We start from the raw sequence: 19561 nt of genomic DNA, 5'->3' as shown, positions 1-19561 counted from the left end.
TATTCTTACAAAAATGTTTGTTATAAAGATGCATATACATTGCATGGAATTAATAATTTTTCTGCGCAGACACAAAAGTTTTAAAAAGACATAAAGATCAATTTTATCTTTTTAAATGTAATTATATAATTTTCAATGCATTATTCGATATAAGTCGTATAAAAAAATATTAAATTATTTATATCATAAAATCATTTTTTAAAATCATTTTAGATAATAATTTTTAAAAAAGCAAGATAACACAAGATAAATGGAGATTACTACTATTACTTTGCATGATTCTATAATAAATTTTATAAATTTCAATAATTTGTATTAGTAATTTTTTAAATAAAGAATAAACTGCAAAGATTAATGTATTAAATATTATATAATTTTATTTAAAGTAATAAAATTCATCTTCATATAATCTCTAGAAAATATATCTAGAAAAATTATTTATATCACATAACATATTTCTTTATGCTAAGCAACTTTTGAAAGATATTTCATTTTTTTCAGTTAAACGAAATTGATTGGCACGCGCGCGCGTGCACACACACTCATAATGATTTCATAAGGTATGGTATATCCAAGAAAGAAAAAATTCATATTGCAGAAATAAAATGAGTTTTACTATTAATATTTTTTTAAATTTACTCTTATTTTTTAATATAGTAATAATATATTTATAATATTTTATTTTTTTATTATATTTATTTTTAAATGAAAATATAAAGATTATTTTTAATAAGATTTTATAATAATTATATTTTTTTTCTATTAATTTTTTTGAATGATTAAAATTTTTTCATCTGTATTTTTACACTTGTAAAAATTTTAACAAGTTATATGACAAATGTTATAATTATTGCTAAAATAAAAGGTATATTCAATAATAATTATAATAAAAAATTTTTTAGAATATGTTATTTTCATGCAAAAATTTTATATTTTTAGAATATACCATCCTTTATGAAACAATATAATGTGTGTATATATATATATATATATACATATATACAGAATGTCTCATTAAATATGATATATGAAACTACTGTTTCATAAACTTTCATAAACTCTGTTTTATTATAAAAAAAATATATCTAATATAAAAAGAATTATATATTGATGTTAATACAATTTTTATGCAAATTATGCAAATTAGTTTCTTTTTCTTTTCAACTAATATGAACATTCATATTTATAACAATAGATTTACTTATTTATCTAATATTTACTTTTTACTTAATTTTTTATCAGTGAATAACAATGAATTTGTTAAGTTTTTTCTAATTTAAAAAATACATATTTTATATGAAAAAAATATATTATGTATGCTTGTTTAAAGTTATATTTTGATAAAACTTTAAATGTGAATTAAAAAATTATTTAATTATAATGCATAATTAGATAAAAATAACATTAATACTAAATTTTAATAATAGAAATTTTACTTCTGCCATTTATTATGATTTATAGAGCGTGTAAATTATGATTTAATAATTATTACTAAAAGATTTTCGATATTATTAATAAATTAATAAAAGAATGAACGTATATTTAATGAGACATATTATGTGGATATATATTTGTGTAACATATGTTTATACATGTATTAAGTTTATCTTTAATTAAAAAGTTAATGATTTTTCATTTACAAGAAAATTAATTTTTATGAATTCTATTCTTTAAATTAAATTCTAATAAATTCATTGCGATTTCTAGGAATATAGAAACAGAATCTATATAAATTAGAGATTAAAATTCTTACAATATTCGAAATATTTATTATAATTCGTATTCTATTTCTAAAATATTTTATTCGGATCTAAATATAAATTCGGCTAAACAGTGAAGTAAAAAAAAATATTTATTATATATATATTCAAATATTAAAATAAGTAAAATATATTAATAAATATATTGTTTTTTATATTTTTTTTTAATTTGAATTCATTATTTAATTTATTCTTTCTGATCCGAATCCAAATATATAATATATATAAGAAATATTTGGCAAAATACTAAATTGGAATACTCAGATTTTGAAATCAAATTTGAGTTATAATCAATTTGATTATTCAAATAATAAGAATTCAATACATATACATTAATTTTCAATATATATTTAGATTCTTGGATTTATGTTAATTGAATAAAGATCTTATTATTTTGATGATATTATATTTATTGGAAATTTTATTATATTTATTATATTTGTTTAAATTAAGTATTCGAGATAAAGAGCATTATATTTGATTAAGTACTCAAAATTATAAAATATACAAAAATCTATAGATTTAAATAGTAGTAAGAATTCTACTATGGATGTATAATGTATAAAACAAATGAAATTTTGAATGAGTTTATACAAAATATCACAAGAAAAATAATTCAACATACAACATATAAATTTATACCTAATTATTATATTTAATATCACTTCAATTATTATAATTACATTATTATAATTGATATCTAGTTTTTGGATAGATTATAAATATAAATAATATATAAAAAAATCACAAAAAATAATGGTGATGATTTTGAATGGAAATAAAAATTGTTACATGTGTACATATTATTAGATTATATGATAATAAAATTTTTGCAATTCTATATATATATATATATATATATATATATATCATTTATTTTATATATAAAAACTCATTATAAACTAGAAGTAAAAAATTACAAGAATGAAAATGCTTAATATTTTAATAATATAATTATTAAAATATATATAATATAATTAAGAATATATTATGCATAATGTATAATATATTTCTTATTTAAATTAGGATATGCCATGTATGAAGAAATAAAAAAATATATATATAAGAATATACATAAGAAATAAAGCATTCAAAAAAGCATTCATTTTAAATAATTAATAAAATTAAAAGTAAAATGATTGATAATAATAAATGAAAATTGTAATATTCTTTCACTAAATTATTATATATTTTCAAGATTTTAAACATTTTTTTATATTTAAATAATTTAAATATAATATAAAAATATTTAATTGATATTCATCTAATTTCAATTTTTATTATTTTTTCAGAAATATATATATATAATATGAATGTGTATATAAATGAATATATTCTATTTGATTAATTTAATATAAAACTATATAAAAAGAATGAAAAATTTTTGGAAATCTGTTTCTATACAATATCAAAAAGAGATAAATATCAAATTTTTTACAAATTCAAACAAATTGTAAATCAATAAAACAAATCAGAAGTGAAAGAATAATGTAAAATAAAGTTATAAATCAGATGAAAGATATAAGAGATAAAACTTTCTAATATGCAGTATTATTTCTGAATTGCTTACTTAAGGAATATAATAATTCATCAATTTTTTTCAGTTTAAGGTAATTTATTTTTCATTATATAAAAAATATGATAATATTTTACTATTATTAGAATTATATTAAAAATCATTAAAATTAATAAAAATAAAATTTTTTTTCAAATTTCATTTGAAAAACATAGATATACATAATTAATTTATTATACAAAAATTGTGATTTGATTAATTTCTTAACAATGTTTTGTTAAATCATATTAATTTTTCAGATTAATTTTTACTACTAAAAATTTCATTACAAATAATATTAAAATTTAATTAACATAAATTAATCTATCAATTATTATATATTATTGTAAAATTAAAAAAAATATATATTTTTTTATATTGTATAATTTAATTACATATTACATAATAAATTTTGTAATAAACATAATAATTACTTAATATAGAAAATATTTTAGATAATATAAATATTTTAGATGTTAAAAACATATATATTTTTGGAAGATATAAAAATATATATAAATACATATATATATATTGTAATTTTAAATAATTATAACATATATTTAAATCTGAATCTTAATGTTAGGTAGAATCTTAATAGAATAATGATATTTATTTTTTTTCTAATTATATTTTTAAATAAATTGTTTGCAAAAAAAGATTATATGTAACAAGAAAGAAATTGCCTATTTAACATTATAAAATTTTAATTTTTATTATTTTAAAGCTAATAAACATATTTTAATTGATTTTAATAAAATATAATCATATAATTTATAATTATAATTACTTTTCGAAATTTATTTAAAAAAACAAATCACAAGAAAAGATTTCCTCTTTGTAATTTTTCTCAATATTGATTATTCTTTGATAATTACAATTTTCAATATAGTAATAATTTATGATAAAAAAATTTGTAATATTTAGCACAAAATAATAAACTTTTAATATTTAATTATTTTTATTTATACAAGATTAATATATAATGCAATATAATATATAACATATAATAAAATAAATATCATAAAAAAAAATATTATACATACAAGATATGTAAGTCCAATGTAAAGTATTTCATACTAAAATTATTACTTTATGTAGTAATAAATTTTGTTTATAGGAAGGAGCAGGAAATAAATTAAAAATAAATTAAAAATAGATTAAATTTTATAAAAATTTTAATCATTTCTTGATATAATTTTAAAATCATGATTGTAACATATAAGTCTTTATTATTGAATTTATACTTTTAATGTTAATATTTTCAATATGTTCATTAGAAAAAATAGCCAATCTTTGAATTTTACTATTTTGTATATAATTATATATAATTTAAATATCGTGCCAATAATCTGAAAATTAAAATTTTTATTTATCATTTTTTAAATTATTTATACTATATTTTAAATTGTTTGTCAATTAACATGTAATATTATAAATTTTAAGATTTGAATATTATTGTGAAATAGATAGATATATGCATAGGAATTGATACAATGCAATAAAATGTTTATTAAAATTTTTCTGCTTTTATATAGATACTTTTATTATATTTTATTGTATTCTATTATAATTATATATTCTTTATATATTTCTATATTTTATAATGTAACATATTAATTATTTTATCATATATATATTCTATATTGTTGTTACATTATGGGACAATATAATATGTACTGTATATATATATATGTATACATAGAATCTGAACATAAACTAATACCACATATTAGTTATATGTTATATATATTATATATTATATAATATATTATATGTATGAAATTATTTTTATATTTTTTATATATATATAGTTTGATTCTAAAATTTATTATTTCTTGATATTTTTACTATGTTTATTTAAGTATTCAATTTTATTTAATGATGTTTTTGATATTGATTTGATTTTAATTATTATTATGATCTTAATATCGAACTATTATTTATTCTGTAATATATTAAAAAGTTATATATAACTTACTATTTTACATATGTAAGAAATCAATTACATACATCCTTCGTTCATTACCATTGATAGAAACTAATGTCAATATTATTTCACACAATCGGTCTATAAATGGTGAAATATGAATATTTATTGGAGTATTTTCTGCATGAGGTCTTACATCTAAAACATTATTTAGAAAAGATAATAAAATAAAATAAAATTATTATTAATATTAATCAATTTTAAATACATATATGAAAATATATTCATAACTGAATATATTATATTAAAATATTGGATATTTAAAATATAATAAATCTATTTTCTATAAATATATTAGAAAAATATACTAACCATTTATAATAAATGTCTTGGGATATTTAAGAATATGTGATGCATCGGATATTGTTACGTTATATGTTACTTTTTTATCAAATATATGATTAAATTCCATAGCAGCAGAATCTGTACTGTTTCCCATTAACCAACGAATTAAACGTAATCCAATATGCGTGTCTTTATTTTTATTATACATATAATGATTAAAAAATAAATTAATATTTACATAATAAAAGTATATAATGTATTTATTTATTTATTGTTATCTTATCTTATTATATATATATATATATATTAATAACTATATAATATTATGTATTATATTTATTTGTATTTTTTTTATAGAAGTATATTTAAATTATTTTTTGAATAAAAAAATAAAAATCTATCAGTTATAATCAATAGAAGTTATAACATAATTAAAAGTTTCAAAGATATTTTTTTCAATGTTCGAAAATTAATAACTATAAATAATTTATGGAATTTGTCTTATTTCAATAACATACATATTACTTATATATCATTACAAATTGACATAATGTCTGAATATTTTCAAGTTATATTGTTATGTATAGATAATATTATTTATAGTATTATTTATAGTATTATATAATTACCTAAATATCGAGTCCAAAACAATCGTTCTTTTGGATTGAGAGTTTTTTGAAACATGTGAGCAACGCAACTCCAAAGTTGCTTATTTCTAGATGGTATTGGTACAATTAAATTTAATGGGCACATTTCGTTATAATTCTGTTCTGTACAAATGCATTTTTCAATTTGTTCATTCCATTTGATAATGATATTATCGGTTAAAGATGATTGCCAATGCGAATTTATCTGCATTATGAATCAAAGAAATATTTTACATAATTTTAACTATTAATTTATTTATTGGAATATAAATTCCTAAATTTAAAATGCAATTTTCTATTGCGAAATATTCATTTTTTTATTAAGAAATATTTAGCTATATCATAAAAATATATGAACATAAAATATAATCATATTTAATTATAGTGATGAAAATTATTTTGCATGTTACTTTTTTGTAGATTTAATTTTGAAATTATATTTAGATGAATTATGTTAGTACATAACATTCTTCAAAAGCATACATGACATAACATTCATGACAAAAGCATAATTAAAATTATTCACATACACCGATAAATCTATAGTCCTATGTATAAATATATAGCCAAATGACCACATACCTGAATAATAAAGTCACCTATTTTTGATTGAAAAATGATCCAAAAGCTTCGATGACAGGGCGAAAGGCATGCTACCGTAACTGACAAAAAAGCTTTTTTATTTTCCTTAACAATAATTGAATTTTGATTTATAAATAATCTTCGAGGTATCTTCCTCAAACATAACTCGGTCCATCGTGTTTGTTTCAAGGTGCCTACACAAAATATAAATAATCATATTATATCATATAAATAATTATATTATAATCATATAAATAATCATATTGTATAATAAATAAATATAAATTATATAATATATAAATTTCTTCAATCATTTCCGATATTATTTTTGTATTTTAAAGAATTTTAGAGAAATATTATTTATATTTCAATTTAAAACATAAAATAATTAGAGAAAAGATGCCTGAAATTTTATATATTAAATTTATAAAAAATTTATATATATGTATATATATATATGTATATAAATTTATATATATTTATATATTTTATATATTAATATATATTTTTATGAAATTAATAAATTTTATTTGTCATTTATATAAACCATATACTATGAAACGAACATTATTAAATTAATGAAAACTAAATATTAATCTATGAAAATAACAATTTTTTTTATAAACAATTTAAATAATTAAATATTAAATATTATTATATTGGGATAAAATATCTATAATATATATAAAAATATATATAAAAACGTAATTCATTCATCTTATTGCGATACCATTTCAACTCGAATTAAAGTTTTTTTTTTTTAAAAGATAAAAATAGAAAGAAAAATTGTATGGTAAATATTTTTTATTGTTTTTATATAAATATTTCTTCTATTTATATAAATATTTTTAAAAGATTGCACATCTGTATGTTGCAAATATTTTTTGCAAATAATATAGTAAATCCAATCAATTTTAAAATTCATTTTTATCATCGTAATATCCACTACAAAATTTTTCTTACAATGATACAATGATATTTTGATATTTATTTATAAATATTAATATAATAATAATATAATAATAATAATAATAATAATATAATAATAGTAATATAGTATATAATAAATAAACATGTATCTTTAAATAAATTGTAAATTAAAAAAAAAACATATATTATTAAAATAAGGTTACTTACTCGGTTTGGTTGGTCGTTCTTCCGATGCCCAAATTTCATATTCTATCGAATTTTCATACGGTACATTAATAGTTAAAATTTTGTCAACTGCTTGATACAGCTTGCTGTATATTGTATATTCATTTGCAATTCCTAAACAGTCGACTTGACCTTCCAAAATAAATGTTTGATTCCGACCAAAATGAGGACCGATTGTCGATCCACACAACAAAAGATAAGCTATTAAAAATAAATAATTTATTATATTATAATTTATTTTAATATATTATTATTTATTTTTTTATTATATTATTGTAATGTTATATTTTTAAATATTAAAAAATCGTTCTTTCTTATATTTATTATATATTGTTATATATTTATAAAATATTTTTAATTCTGATTGCATTAAAAAATAAATAAAATAATTAATGAGAATATCTTTGAAAAGTTGATTTTAAATTGATTGAAATAAATATTCTATATCGAAAATTATTATGCAAAAATATTAGTTAGATTTTATTATTCAAATTATAAATAATTACTTATCAGCACTATTTTTTTACTTCGATCAGTACTATATAAATATCAAATAAGTACACTAAGATATTTTGTTTTTTGTTAAAATGATGTAGGTATAACAAAAAAATTACCTTTAGTTTTTTTAATTTTTTTAGCATAAAATTGTATTTTTATTATTGTACTTCCATGACTGGTCAAATGAATGACCGATTGTGGTAATATTGTCGTAAAAAATCCATGTTTATTTCCAAAAAATTGTATTAAGAAACCGACATTATTGGCGGTTGGATTTGTAAAATTTATTTGTCTCGTTACAGTTTCAGACAAGGGACAACTAAATTTAATCTATGAATATAATTAAACTGTAAATTTTTTTAAAATATTTCATCTATTTATATGTTGTTTAAAATTTTTTTTATGTATATATATACATTAGAACATAATGAAATATTTTCTATTATTTTTTAATATAAATATAACTAAAATATTATTATAATTCTTATCTTATCTTAGAAATATTATCTGATGCAAACGAGACATTTACTTACTGTAGTTTTTGGAATATATGTTGGCAATATATTATATAAATATGCAACCAACATTAACATTTTAACACAATTTGGATATATAATATCCAATGGTGAAATTATAAAACCAAGTCGTATTTTTCTCCATGCATTTACCACGCATATAGCATTATGTAATACCTAAAAAGAATAATATTGATATAATATTAATATATTAATATATTAATATATAATAAGATAATATACCTGAAAAATAATAAATTGTATATATTAATAAAATGTATAATACAACAATCTTAAAGCTTAATGTACAAGTTATATATATATATAATATGTATAACTTCAATAAGTTCAATTTTCATTTAAATACTACCGTTAATTTATTTTTATAACTAAAATAAAAATAAATCGTATAAATAAAACAACTATTAAATGTTGCATGTACATATAATACCTCTTCATAGTTTCGTGGCTGGATATAGATATTATTTAAACTTTCTTCGATAAGAAAAGGACAATAAGCAGCTGTTACGGTAATTAATACCAAAGAATCCGACAAATCTTTATCAAAATTTTTAATGTTACGTGCCTCTGCCATATCTTTATTCTCATAAGGATTTAACACTACCCGAAAATCAGTCATCCATTCTTGTTTACGTCCTTCCTCATAATGGTAAGACAGCCATGCCAATAACAATCGCTCTTCGAAAGAATAATAATTAATATCGGATGATTTATCGGTGATCTTTGAATGAATATTATCAATTATATTTTCAGATTCTTTATGACAACTAAAAAGTGAATATTTTAAGAATATTTGGAGAAAAATTATATAATTTTTTTTAATATGCATATTTTCTTATCACTATCTTTTTTTAATTTTGTTTTTTTCTTTGTCTATTAATACAAATTAATCATTTAAAATTTATTTAAATAAAGAAACATTTTTGTTTTATTTTTGTTTTATAATGTTTTATAATTTTTGTCTATATAATGTATTTGATAATTGTATTACACATGATATAATTTATTAAATTTTTATTATAATTATTATAAAATTTTCAAAATTTTGATTTCATTTTTTTTTATTTTACATTTTAAAATAAATAAAATTAATGAAAATTATTTTTTTACACAGCATATATACTTGAATTAGAAACATTAGAAGATTCTTCTTTAATCAAATCAATTTCTTTTAACAAAATTTCGATGAAGAATATATTTTATATGTAATAGATAATAATAAATAATTATAAATAGTTAGTTTATTACTTAATATTATTTATAAAAAATAGAAATTTATACGAACTTTAAAAAATATAATGTTCCAGATTGTTGAGATTCTCGTATAGATCGTTTAGATGATAATGAAGGAATGAATGAAGGAGAATCTATTCTATTTTTATTTTCAAATTCACTTTTTAATACGAAACATTTATACATTTGCAATATTATATCTAACCAACATTGTTTGCTTCGACATTCGAATTTTTTTTGCGACAAAATTTCTCGTATTGATTCTATACTTGACGATTTTCGAATATAAGCCTAAAAAATATAAGCAAAATTTTATTATATAATATTATTATTATACATTCTTTTGATTTTTATGCGGAAAGATGTAATTTTGATAATTTCATAATTTCATCATTTTGATAATTTATTTATAATATGATTGTATATTAAGTTTACACGTACGTATATATATATATATAAAGACATAAATTTTATACTTACTTTAGAACGTGTATTTTCCATCAAAATAACGTAATCGTCATAATTTAGTAAAAATTGTGGTAAAACGTGGCACAAATAAGCTCCATATTTTGTTAAAAAAGTAAGAATATTATCATAAAAATTAAATATATAATTTGCCCTTTCAATATCATTTTTTTCTGACGGTTCTTTGCTATTATAATGAAAATATAAATACAGTTACTAAGTATTATTTTTTTAAAAAGCAAATACATTTATATTAAATAATAAATAGTAACATTAGGTAATATTAAATATAGTAATTAGATATAAATAAATTCGAATTCTTTATCTTTCTTTTTAATAAAATTTTGAAACGAAAAATAAATTTTATTTAATGTAATGGATTTAATGTAAAAATTAAAAAGTACAAGATATAAGATACATATATATATTATGAGAAAACCAAAAGAATATAGAGAATTATGGCGAAGAAAAAAAAAATGTTTTTTCTAAATATTTCATTTTGAATCTTTTCTCATATTTAAATTATTAAAAATTGTATCATTATATTATATTATTAGTTTATAATACTCACAATTTTCCTATATAATTATAAATTACTGGTCCTAGTAATGATTCAAGAACACCTACTAAACCCAATTCTGGACCTTTTCGAATTGTAGTTCTAAACTGTCCTGGTTTCTTTGAATAAAATTTTGATAATATCATTGGAATGTTTAAAATGTCGAAATAAAAATTAAATTTAAAAGGTCCATTGTATAACCATTCTTCTGCGGCTTGTAGTGTTTGGATCATATAAATTCCATATTCACTATAGTTGAAATAATATCATAAGATTATTAATTAATATTATATATTATTTTTTTAAATATAATACAAATAATATGTTACATGTAAATATAGTCAATCATAATATAATAATAACGATAAAATAATATTTATTATGAATGATAAATATATAATAGTATATATGTATATATGATAATAATAATGATGAATAAAAATAATAATGAATGATAAGTATATAATAGTATATATGTATATATGATAATAATAATGATGAATAAAAGTAATAATGAATGATAAGTAAAATAATAATAAATATAAATAATAAAATAAAATAATAATAAATAATAAATATATAATAAATAATAATAATAAAATAAGCAAAAAAAACTCACTCATTTTTATTATCAAAAGGAAAAAATGGATATTGCATTGATTCTTGAACTATTTCTTTAGTTGTGATATCTGTAACGAAATTTGGAACTTTTGTTTCAGAAAAAGATTTTTTCGATGTGAATTTTTTTGTTTCTTCCTCGATATCGTGATTATTTTTTTCGTATGAACTATCCGACTCGTATATAGCTAATTTATATTTATTTTCTGTTAATTTTTCAACCGAAAGTCGATTTTTTCGAGTAAAATAGGTTAAAATACCTATTTTTATCTCTGATTTCTTCTGAAATAAAATACAAATGTTAGATCAATTTAATCACATTATTGATAAATATATATATATATATATATATATATATATATATATTTAATTACATTATTAATAATATTGTATATCTATGTATTAAATAGAGATTAATTGAAAAAGCATCAATTCGCTAAGATATAGAATTTTTTTTAATATCTAATTAGAATTGATAAAAGAAAAAAATCTCTTACATTTTTTTGATTCTGATTGTAGCTTTCATTTTCTTCGTCGGTAAAATTGGATATATATGAATTGGAACATATTCGTTTGTCGAAATTGCTTGGTTGAACTTTTTCAAAATCGATAATTGAATTTCTTAAATACGTATATGTAGTTAATAAACAATTATCAGATGTAGCATAAATCGTTACAGGACAAATGGCAATTCTATCGACATCGAAAAATTCAATGATTGTACGAAATGAAACAGGTGCTTTGCTTTTAAATACTATTCGTACTTCTAATTCTGAAAATCTTTTGCAATAAATTTATAATCATTTCGGTATTCATAAATACATAAAGTAGCAAATTTTAAAAATATATTTTTAATGAAAAAATAAAGAATATTCGATAAAATTAAAATATTAGATATATATATTTTCATTCATGTAAGAAGATGAAATATAAACATAGTAATATTTCTTTGTAATAAAAATATTTCTTTATATTAAAAATAATAATATGTTATATTTGTCAATTAATTTGAATTTCCTGAATTTGTTGTAAATACAATGTAATAATTAAAAAATTATAATTAATGTAGTTTTTTTTAATGAATATATATACGTTTTAATCAAAAACAAACAATATATGTTATAAATTAGGAAAGCATATATAAAATGCTTATATAAAAACATTTTTATAATTTTATATATTTTGCTACGTAATAAAATAAATAAAATTTTTTATACTTGTTCTGAATGTATCCTATTTAAACGTTACATATTTTTTATTATAATTTTTTTATCATTTTTATATTATAATTGGAATTAATTCTAATGCAAATTTTCCACATCTTATAATATGTATAATATATAAAAATCTAAAAGAATGAACATTAAACGTTTAATTACTTACTTGAAAGCATTTACAACATTTGTATCTACAAAATTTATAAAAAGGATATTATCCATGTATTCTCCAATGGAGTATTCAGGAGACAATTTCTTTACTAGAATAACTGTATCTTTCTCAAAATATTTTATAATTAAATGAAACTTTCTTTCAATCGATGTATTTAATGGCACAGGTGTAAAAAATATATCTGAAAATTCAGATTGAATCGTACACGCAGGATATTCACCGATCAGACATAATTTATTAAACATTCCACCGTTCAATTCATTATTGATAAATATCGGTGCTTCAATGTTAAAGTTTCCTCGTGATTTCGGTTGAAATGTCAATTCGAAGCTACATTCTTTTCCTTGCTCTAACGTGCATTCAATATAATTGGATGTTATGATTGGTTTTTCACCGTTGGACCACTGAATAGAAAATGGACAAGAAGCAACCGAAAAATTGCTGATATCTATTTGAATGATTTTCTCTTCCAGAGAATCATAGTTTTTTATACAGAATTCATCTGAAATCTTTAACGAGATTTAAAATTAATAAATATCAATTTTCAACCCTTTGGCAATTTTAGATTATTAATTTTTGATTTATCATTACATGTAAAATAATTTTTTATACACATATATATAAAGAAATTTATAAAATAAAGATAATAAATATAGATTTAATTCCTTAATTAAAAATATAATTATTTTTATGCTTAAATAATAATAGAAATTTTATTGTTATTTTCTTGAATAGATTTATTAATATTTTTTACAATTGGACACTTACGATGTTTGATAAAATATTGAAATGGAATTCCAATTTGTTAAAAAATATAAGATGACCTGCAACCGTACAATCAATGGACATTGTCACGATAGTCGGTGGTAACTTTTCTAAGATGAAGTTTGGCATATTAATGTAATATCCTTTAAATTGTTTTAAATGTTCTGAAGGTTTGAGCGATTTAGGATGTGATATTGATACTGGACCGATAATACCGTTAATAACAATTGGAAGATAAAATGCGTAACTAGCCAAATCAATAGGGTCGAAATGAAGATAAAATTCTTGGCTAGTATTCGGCGCGATAAAAATATCTTTATTACCTGTTGATTTGTTTAAAAAAATAAATAAATGATAACTCTTTATTTAATCGTAACAAAATTTATATATTTGATTTTTTTATTTTATTTATTTTATTTGATAATTCTTTTTATTCTAATTTATCAGGATTGATGGCAGATAAATATAAATTGTTATACATTTATATATAATATTTAATTAGAAATTAAGCATACCTATACCAAGATCGTGCCTTTGCGACGAAAGACAAACGCGAAATTCTGGATATTCTTCTAGTAAAAATTTTAATTTTAGCATAGTTGTCCCGACATTTGTTGCATTTATCAAATAATGTTGGTACGCGGAGGCACTTATTCGTCGTAAATGTAAAAATTGTGGTTGTAACTTCAATTGTGGATATGATACATTGCCTATGATTTTTAATTGAAGATTTAAGTGCTTTTGTATCGTAACGCGAATCACCATAGTAAAATGGAAACATAAACTAAATGTTAAATAAATCTGCAACATAAAAAATATATTATTTATTCAAATACGATAAAATATATTATATATTATTCCTAATAAAGATAAATGAAAAAAATAGATTAATTTAATATATTATATAAGATTGTTTATTTACCTCCAAAGTGGCGATTGCACGAGGCGACATTATTCCGTGAAGAGGACGAACAATGCATCCATGAACCAAAGATGAAGAATCTATCTCGAATTCGATCTCAACATATTCAAAATTACGTAAGAAAGCTAATGTTTTCGTTGGCAGATTAAGCGGAATTTCACCAATATTTATAATATCCTTAATAAAACTAACTTTGGGCATAGATGTTGGAATGTTTATTCGTATAGTATTATAACCGCTATTTTCACATTTCATTATCAATTCCGTGGAAGTGGATCTCGAAAAGTCAGGCTTGTAATATATGTAAATAAGCAATGAAGCATTTCCACGAACGATTCCTGATATTGGCTCGACAAGGAAACTACTTGTGCTTGGTATTTCCCATCTGATTTGAAATAAAATTTTTAAATATTTTATAATATTTATTATATATTATTAATAATAATATCTATATTATAATATTAAATATTATAACGAAATGTCTTGGTTAATGATGTTAACATATATTTCGTGTAAAAATAAAAAAAATAACTAATTTCTATTTAACATTCTAATATAATATAATACAGATATAATTATAAAGATCAATGATAAAAAACTATATATATATATTATAAAACTATATAAATACTTTTCACGATGCAAGCGTGAAATATTAATTATGTAAAATTTTATTAATTTTAATTAATATTCATTAGGTATGTATAAATTCGTTTTTCATTATATTCTAATAAAATTGAATTCTAATGAAAAAGTTAATATATTTTTTTATTTGCAACGTTATCTTTATATTTATAATCATAGATAAAATTGCTTTATTTTATTAATTTTATTCAAACAAATTTCTTACTGGAACTTTGTTTTTGCATCCAATTTATTTCTAATCTGAATAGAGCAATCCATTGGTCGATAGATTTCTTCCTTTAACCAATCTTGACCAAGAGTAATTTCTCGAGTATCTAATGATAATTGTTTTTCAACAATATTAGCAGTAACGCCAAGTTCGAACGAGTGATTGTCGTTGATAATATAATCGATATAACCGTTAAATTTGCCAATATGATATGCACGAAACTCGACTAATCGCGTTGCGACTACACCAGGTGGCAAAATAATTAAATTCCCTTCCGGGAAATTAATAAATTTAGATAAACTCGTAAAGCGAATCATAATTGAAAAATCGTTTAAATTTTCTACGATTAATTGTTTATAATTACGACTTCTGGAAACAATCTGCAATAAAGTGTATAATTCTATATTTTTTTAAATCAATAAATAAAAAAATATTAACAAAAACATTTGGAAGAATATAAGATAGAGATAAACTTGTCTTAATTTTTTAAAAATGTCGATAAAAAACTTACCATTCCAAAAGCGAATAAAGTAGGATACATGCGTACGTTGTATATTTGTAAAGGAGTTAAAGGTATTAATACTTCGGTACTAGTCGATAATTTTTTAACCGAAGTATAACACTTCACTGTTTCCGATACTTTTTCATATTTCCACTTAGGAATATGAACAACTTTTTTCATAATTTTGTTATCGTGTTTTTTTACAATATCTTTTTTCGACTTCGATTTTATCTTGAAATAAAATATCGATAATAAATCGTTAAATACGAATTAAGATATGTAATACAAAATAAAGAGGATATATCTTTTATCATAAGAATGTGAATATAAATATATCAAAATGTAAAAAACAAGTATTCGCTTGACGATAGATTATAGAAAATGTTCGTATAAAGTTGATATAAAATTTAAAGATATTTCTATAAGCCAAAAATAAAATGAGTATAAAGAAAGAATGAAAAAATTATGTGAAAAAAATGAAAAAAAATGTATTTTTTATTTCATAATTTATCATAATATTTAATCAAATTTTAATTTGTAATACTTCTTTTAAATTTTTCGATACTTGTGTAACAGAATATGTATTAAGACATAGGATTTCATTATATAATATAAATTAAAGTATAATACTATATTTCATCGTGAAAATTAAATTTTTTTTGACTTTTTGAATTTGTATATATATATATAAAATTATAATATATCATTACATAAATAATGCAGCTTACTGTAAAAAAATGTGACAACGGCATCTTTCGAGTATCTTTCGGGAGTTTCCGTATATCTGTAAGACAATAATAATATATAAATGAAAATATGCAGTTATGATTATTATATATTTTAGAAAAAATAATTTATTATATTAATTCACAAAACTAAATTCGATATTTTGATAAAATATATATACATTATATATTAATATATACATATTATATATATGTATATATTTATTATTACATATATGTATATACTTAAAGTTGAAAATTAACGATTTCGAATATTGCTCAAATGGAATGCCTAAACTGATGTTAATGCTCGGAAGGACCATCTACTCTAGTAGGACTATATATTCTTTATATTATGAGCTCTGAGTGAACGAATAGTGATGCTTTGACTCTTTGCGGCTAATCGTAATTTTGATTCTAACTGTATTTTGATGTACACTGTATCGTAGTCGAATTTTGTTCTCGTTTCTATTTCTATATCGACTCTATTGTCGCGACTCTTGATTTTTCCTCCAATCCTTGCTTTCGGAAAAAGTACACATAGAGAGGGGATTGGAGGGACCAATGATCGCGCTAGAGGACGGCCTCGAAGAATGGCCCCTCGCGGAGTCACGACGCAGTGCGTGGGGCCATCAGGACTTTCAAGTTCGCTTCCACGTACTCTATTGCATAGTACGCAAATCTGGTTTGTGAAGTGACCTATTGTGATGATTTTGTTTAAATTAGAGATCTGGGAAACGTTAGGAAAACCATGCTCGCTCGAATTATTGTCAGGCTATTGACGGTGTATTCGAATTATTGAAAACACAGATCAAATTTCCCGACCGCTTCAATTAATTCTGTCCTTAACAATATTTATATATACATAATCTAATTCTCTGGAACTACATTTATAATTTTATTATCAATTACCTTTATAATATTCTTCTTCAAAAGAACTTATTGCACGTGGCATGCATGATTGCTTCGTGGTAACTAATAGTTTCACATTCACTTTACATTGTATTGAATATCTTCCTACTTTGATTTTCGTTTGACGTCTAGTTTTCATCGATTCGCATGAATCAGCCGCAATATCGAAATAAATCTTGAATGATGAATTGACTGTTAATTAAAATGCGAAAATTGGAATGAATTTCGATTTTTCAATAGTTTATTACCTCGTTTGGGTTAATCAAAAAATTAAGAAAAGAAAAAAATAATTAAAAAAAAAGAATGCATACTATTTTCTTTTCCTCGAACTTTTAAAAGTACTTCTGTAGATCCTTCTGGTTTTAATAAAATTGTCTCTGGATAGCAATGAGCTGATGCGTTACGTACGTAGCGACAAAACAGGGGTGCAAATTTTAATGGATTCGATATACGAACTACTCGCTGTGAATTTTCACCGACATAAAGTTCTCCGAAATAAAGTATATCTGGTTGGAAGAATAAACGTGCAACTTCTGTTTCTCCATGAAGACAGAGCCTTACGATGTCGTTGAAATCAGAATCAATGCTCGGTTCCGAAGACGAAGACGAAGAATTATCGTGCATATGCATTGGCACGTATTCTGTTAAAATATATATAAATATAGGCGTTATATTTTGTATTTAATTTTTAATATTTAACTTAAGATTATACATAAAGAAACTAACGTTTATGTTTATTAATAGTTCGTAAGTCTTCGTTTAGCTCTTCTCGCACGCTTTCCATATCTTCTACACTTATTTATGATAAAACTAGTTATTTCATATTTTAAATGTATTACAAAGCAAATGGAAAACGGAAAATATGCATAACATAGAAAATATAACACACTCAATATGTGTTTCGTTTCTGTAACGTGTACTCTGACTATTCTTAAAAATGCCATAAAATCTTTCTCTTGTTTCGAACTTTTTTCCGATGAATTTTGCCATTCAATTAAATTGTCTATCGGCGAAAATCTGAAATTACATTTTTTATTAAATAATTTCCCATTGTAAATTAATATATTTATACACACAGATACAATATAATATACAATAAATAAATCAATATAGATATAAATACATGTACATATATAAAAAAAGAAACATAAATTTCGATATAAAAATATTCATTTGAAAACAGCGACAATATTAATATCATCTGCTAATGAATAAATATATCAAAACTAGTAAATTTTTAGATATATATATATATCTAAAAACAAATAATTAATTAATAATATAAATTAATAATATAAATTAATGAAATATGATATATGATAATAATAATGTAATGATTTAATTCATTATACGAATAATGAAAAATTTTACGAATATATAAGTATATAAATAATAAAATTTTAAATTAGATATATTATGTATATACTAATGTAACTATTTCATTTATAGATATTTAATTAATATATAATATTATGATATATAATATAAAAAGATATTGATAAATTATATAAATTAATAAATTAAAAAAGATATTGATTAATATTAGAAATAAATGAAATAAAAAATCTAAAAAAAATATTTAAAAAATATTATATTAGAAATTGTTTAAA

The 19561-nt window shown here is 19.9% G+C and overlaps 1 protein-coding gene across 3 annotated transcripts; it reads right to left on the bottom strand.

The window, feature by feature from the left end:
* Positions 1-4593: 4593 nt before the first annotated feature.
* On the bottom strand, positions 4594-18867 carry LOC551908 (cilia- and flagella-associated protein 47). 3 transcript variants are annotated; one of them, XM_026445444.1, is made up of 24 exons: positions 18678-18867; positions 18263-18592; positions 17952-18143; positions 17043-17098; positions 16324-16545; positions 15810-16192; positions 14960-15344; positions 14553-14838; positions 14041-14360; positions 13267-13781; positions 12381-12663; positions 11885-12165; positions 11278-11514; positions 10722-10893; positions 10294-10532; positions 9439-9775; positions 9006-9164; positions 8589-8802; positions 7957-8175; positions 6820-7013; positions 6220-6442; positions 5618-5779; positions 5297-5443; positions 4594-4667 (listed from the first exon to the last, which is right to left on the bottom strand). In XM_026445444.1, the coding sequence occupies exons 1-23, from the start codon at positions 18733-18735 to the stop codon at positions 5301-5303; spliced, it is 5610 nt and encodes a 1869-aa protein (XP_026301229.1). In that variant the 5' UTR covers positions 18736-18867; the 3' UTR covers positions 4594-4667; positions 5297-5300. The 3 variants fall into 3 exon arrangements, with proteins under 3 accessions (XP_026301229.1, XP_026301230.1, XP_026301231.1); XM_026445445.1 differs by having other exon boundaries at positions 11885-12162; XM_026445446.1 differs by lacking the exon at positions 18678-18867 and having other exon boundaries at positions 17952-18126; positions 18263-18399.
* Between the last annotated feature and the right edge of the window lie 694 nt (positions 18868-19561).

The sequence above is a fragment of the Apis mellifera genome, linkage group LG15 (assembly GCF_003254395.2).
Source record: "Apis mellifera strain DH4 linkage group LG15, Amel_HAv3.1, whole genome shotgun sequence".
NCBI lineage: Eukaryota > Metazoa > Arthropoda > Insecta > Hymenoptera > Apidae > Apis > Apis mellifera.
The sequence above is the reverse complement of the archived record's forward strand: the minus strand, read 5'-3'. Positions and strand labels throughout refer to the sequence as shown.

What these genes read in the sequence shown, in the direction of transcription:
- LOC551908 (XM_026445444.1), bottom strand. Translation starts at nt 18,735, where the DNA reads ATGGAAAGCGTGCGAGAAGAGCTAAACGAAGACTTACGAACTATTAAT. An exon ending in AGTTCGAGGAAAAGAAAATA is followed by an intron (nt 18,144 to 18,262) that starts GTATGCATTCTT and finishes TTTAATTAACAG; the next exon opens with TCAATTCATCATTCAAGATT. An exon ending in CCTTTTGATAATAAAAATGA is followed by an intron (nt 11,515 to 11,884) that starts GTGAGTTTTTTT and finishes TTTCAACTATAG; the next exon opens with TGAATATGGAATTTATATGA.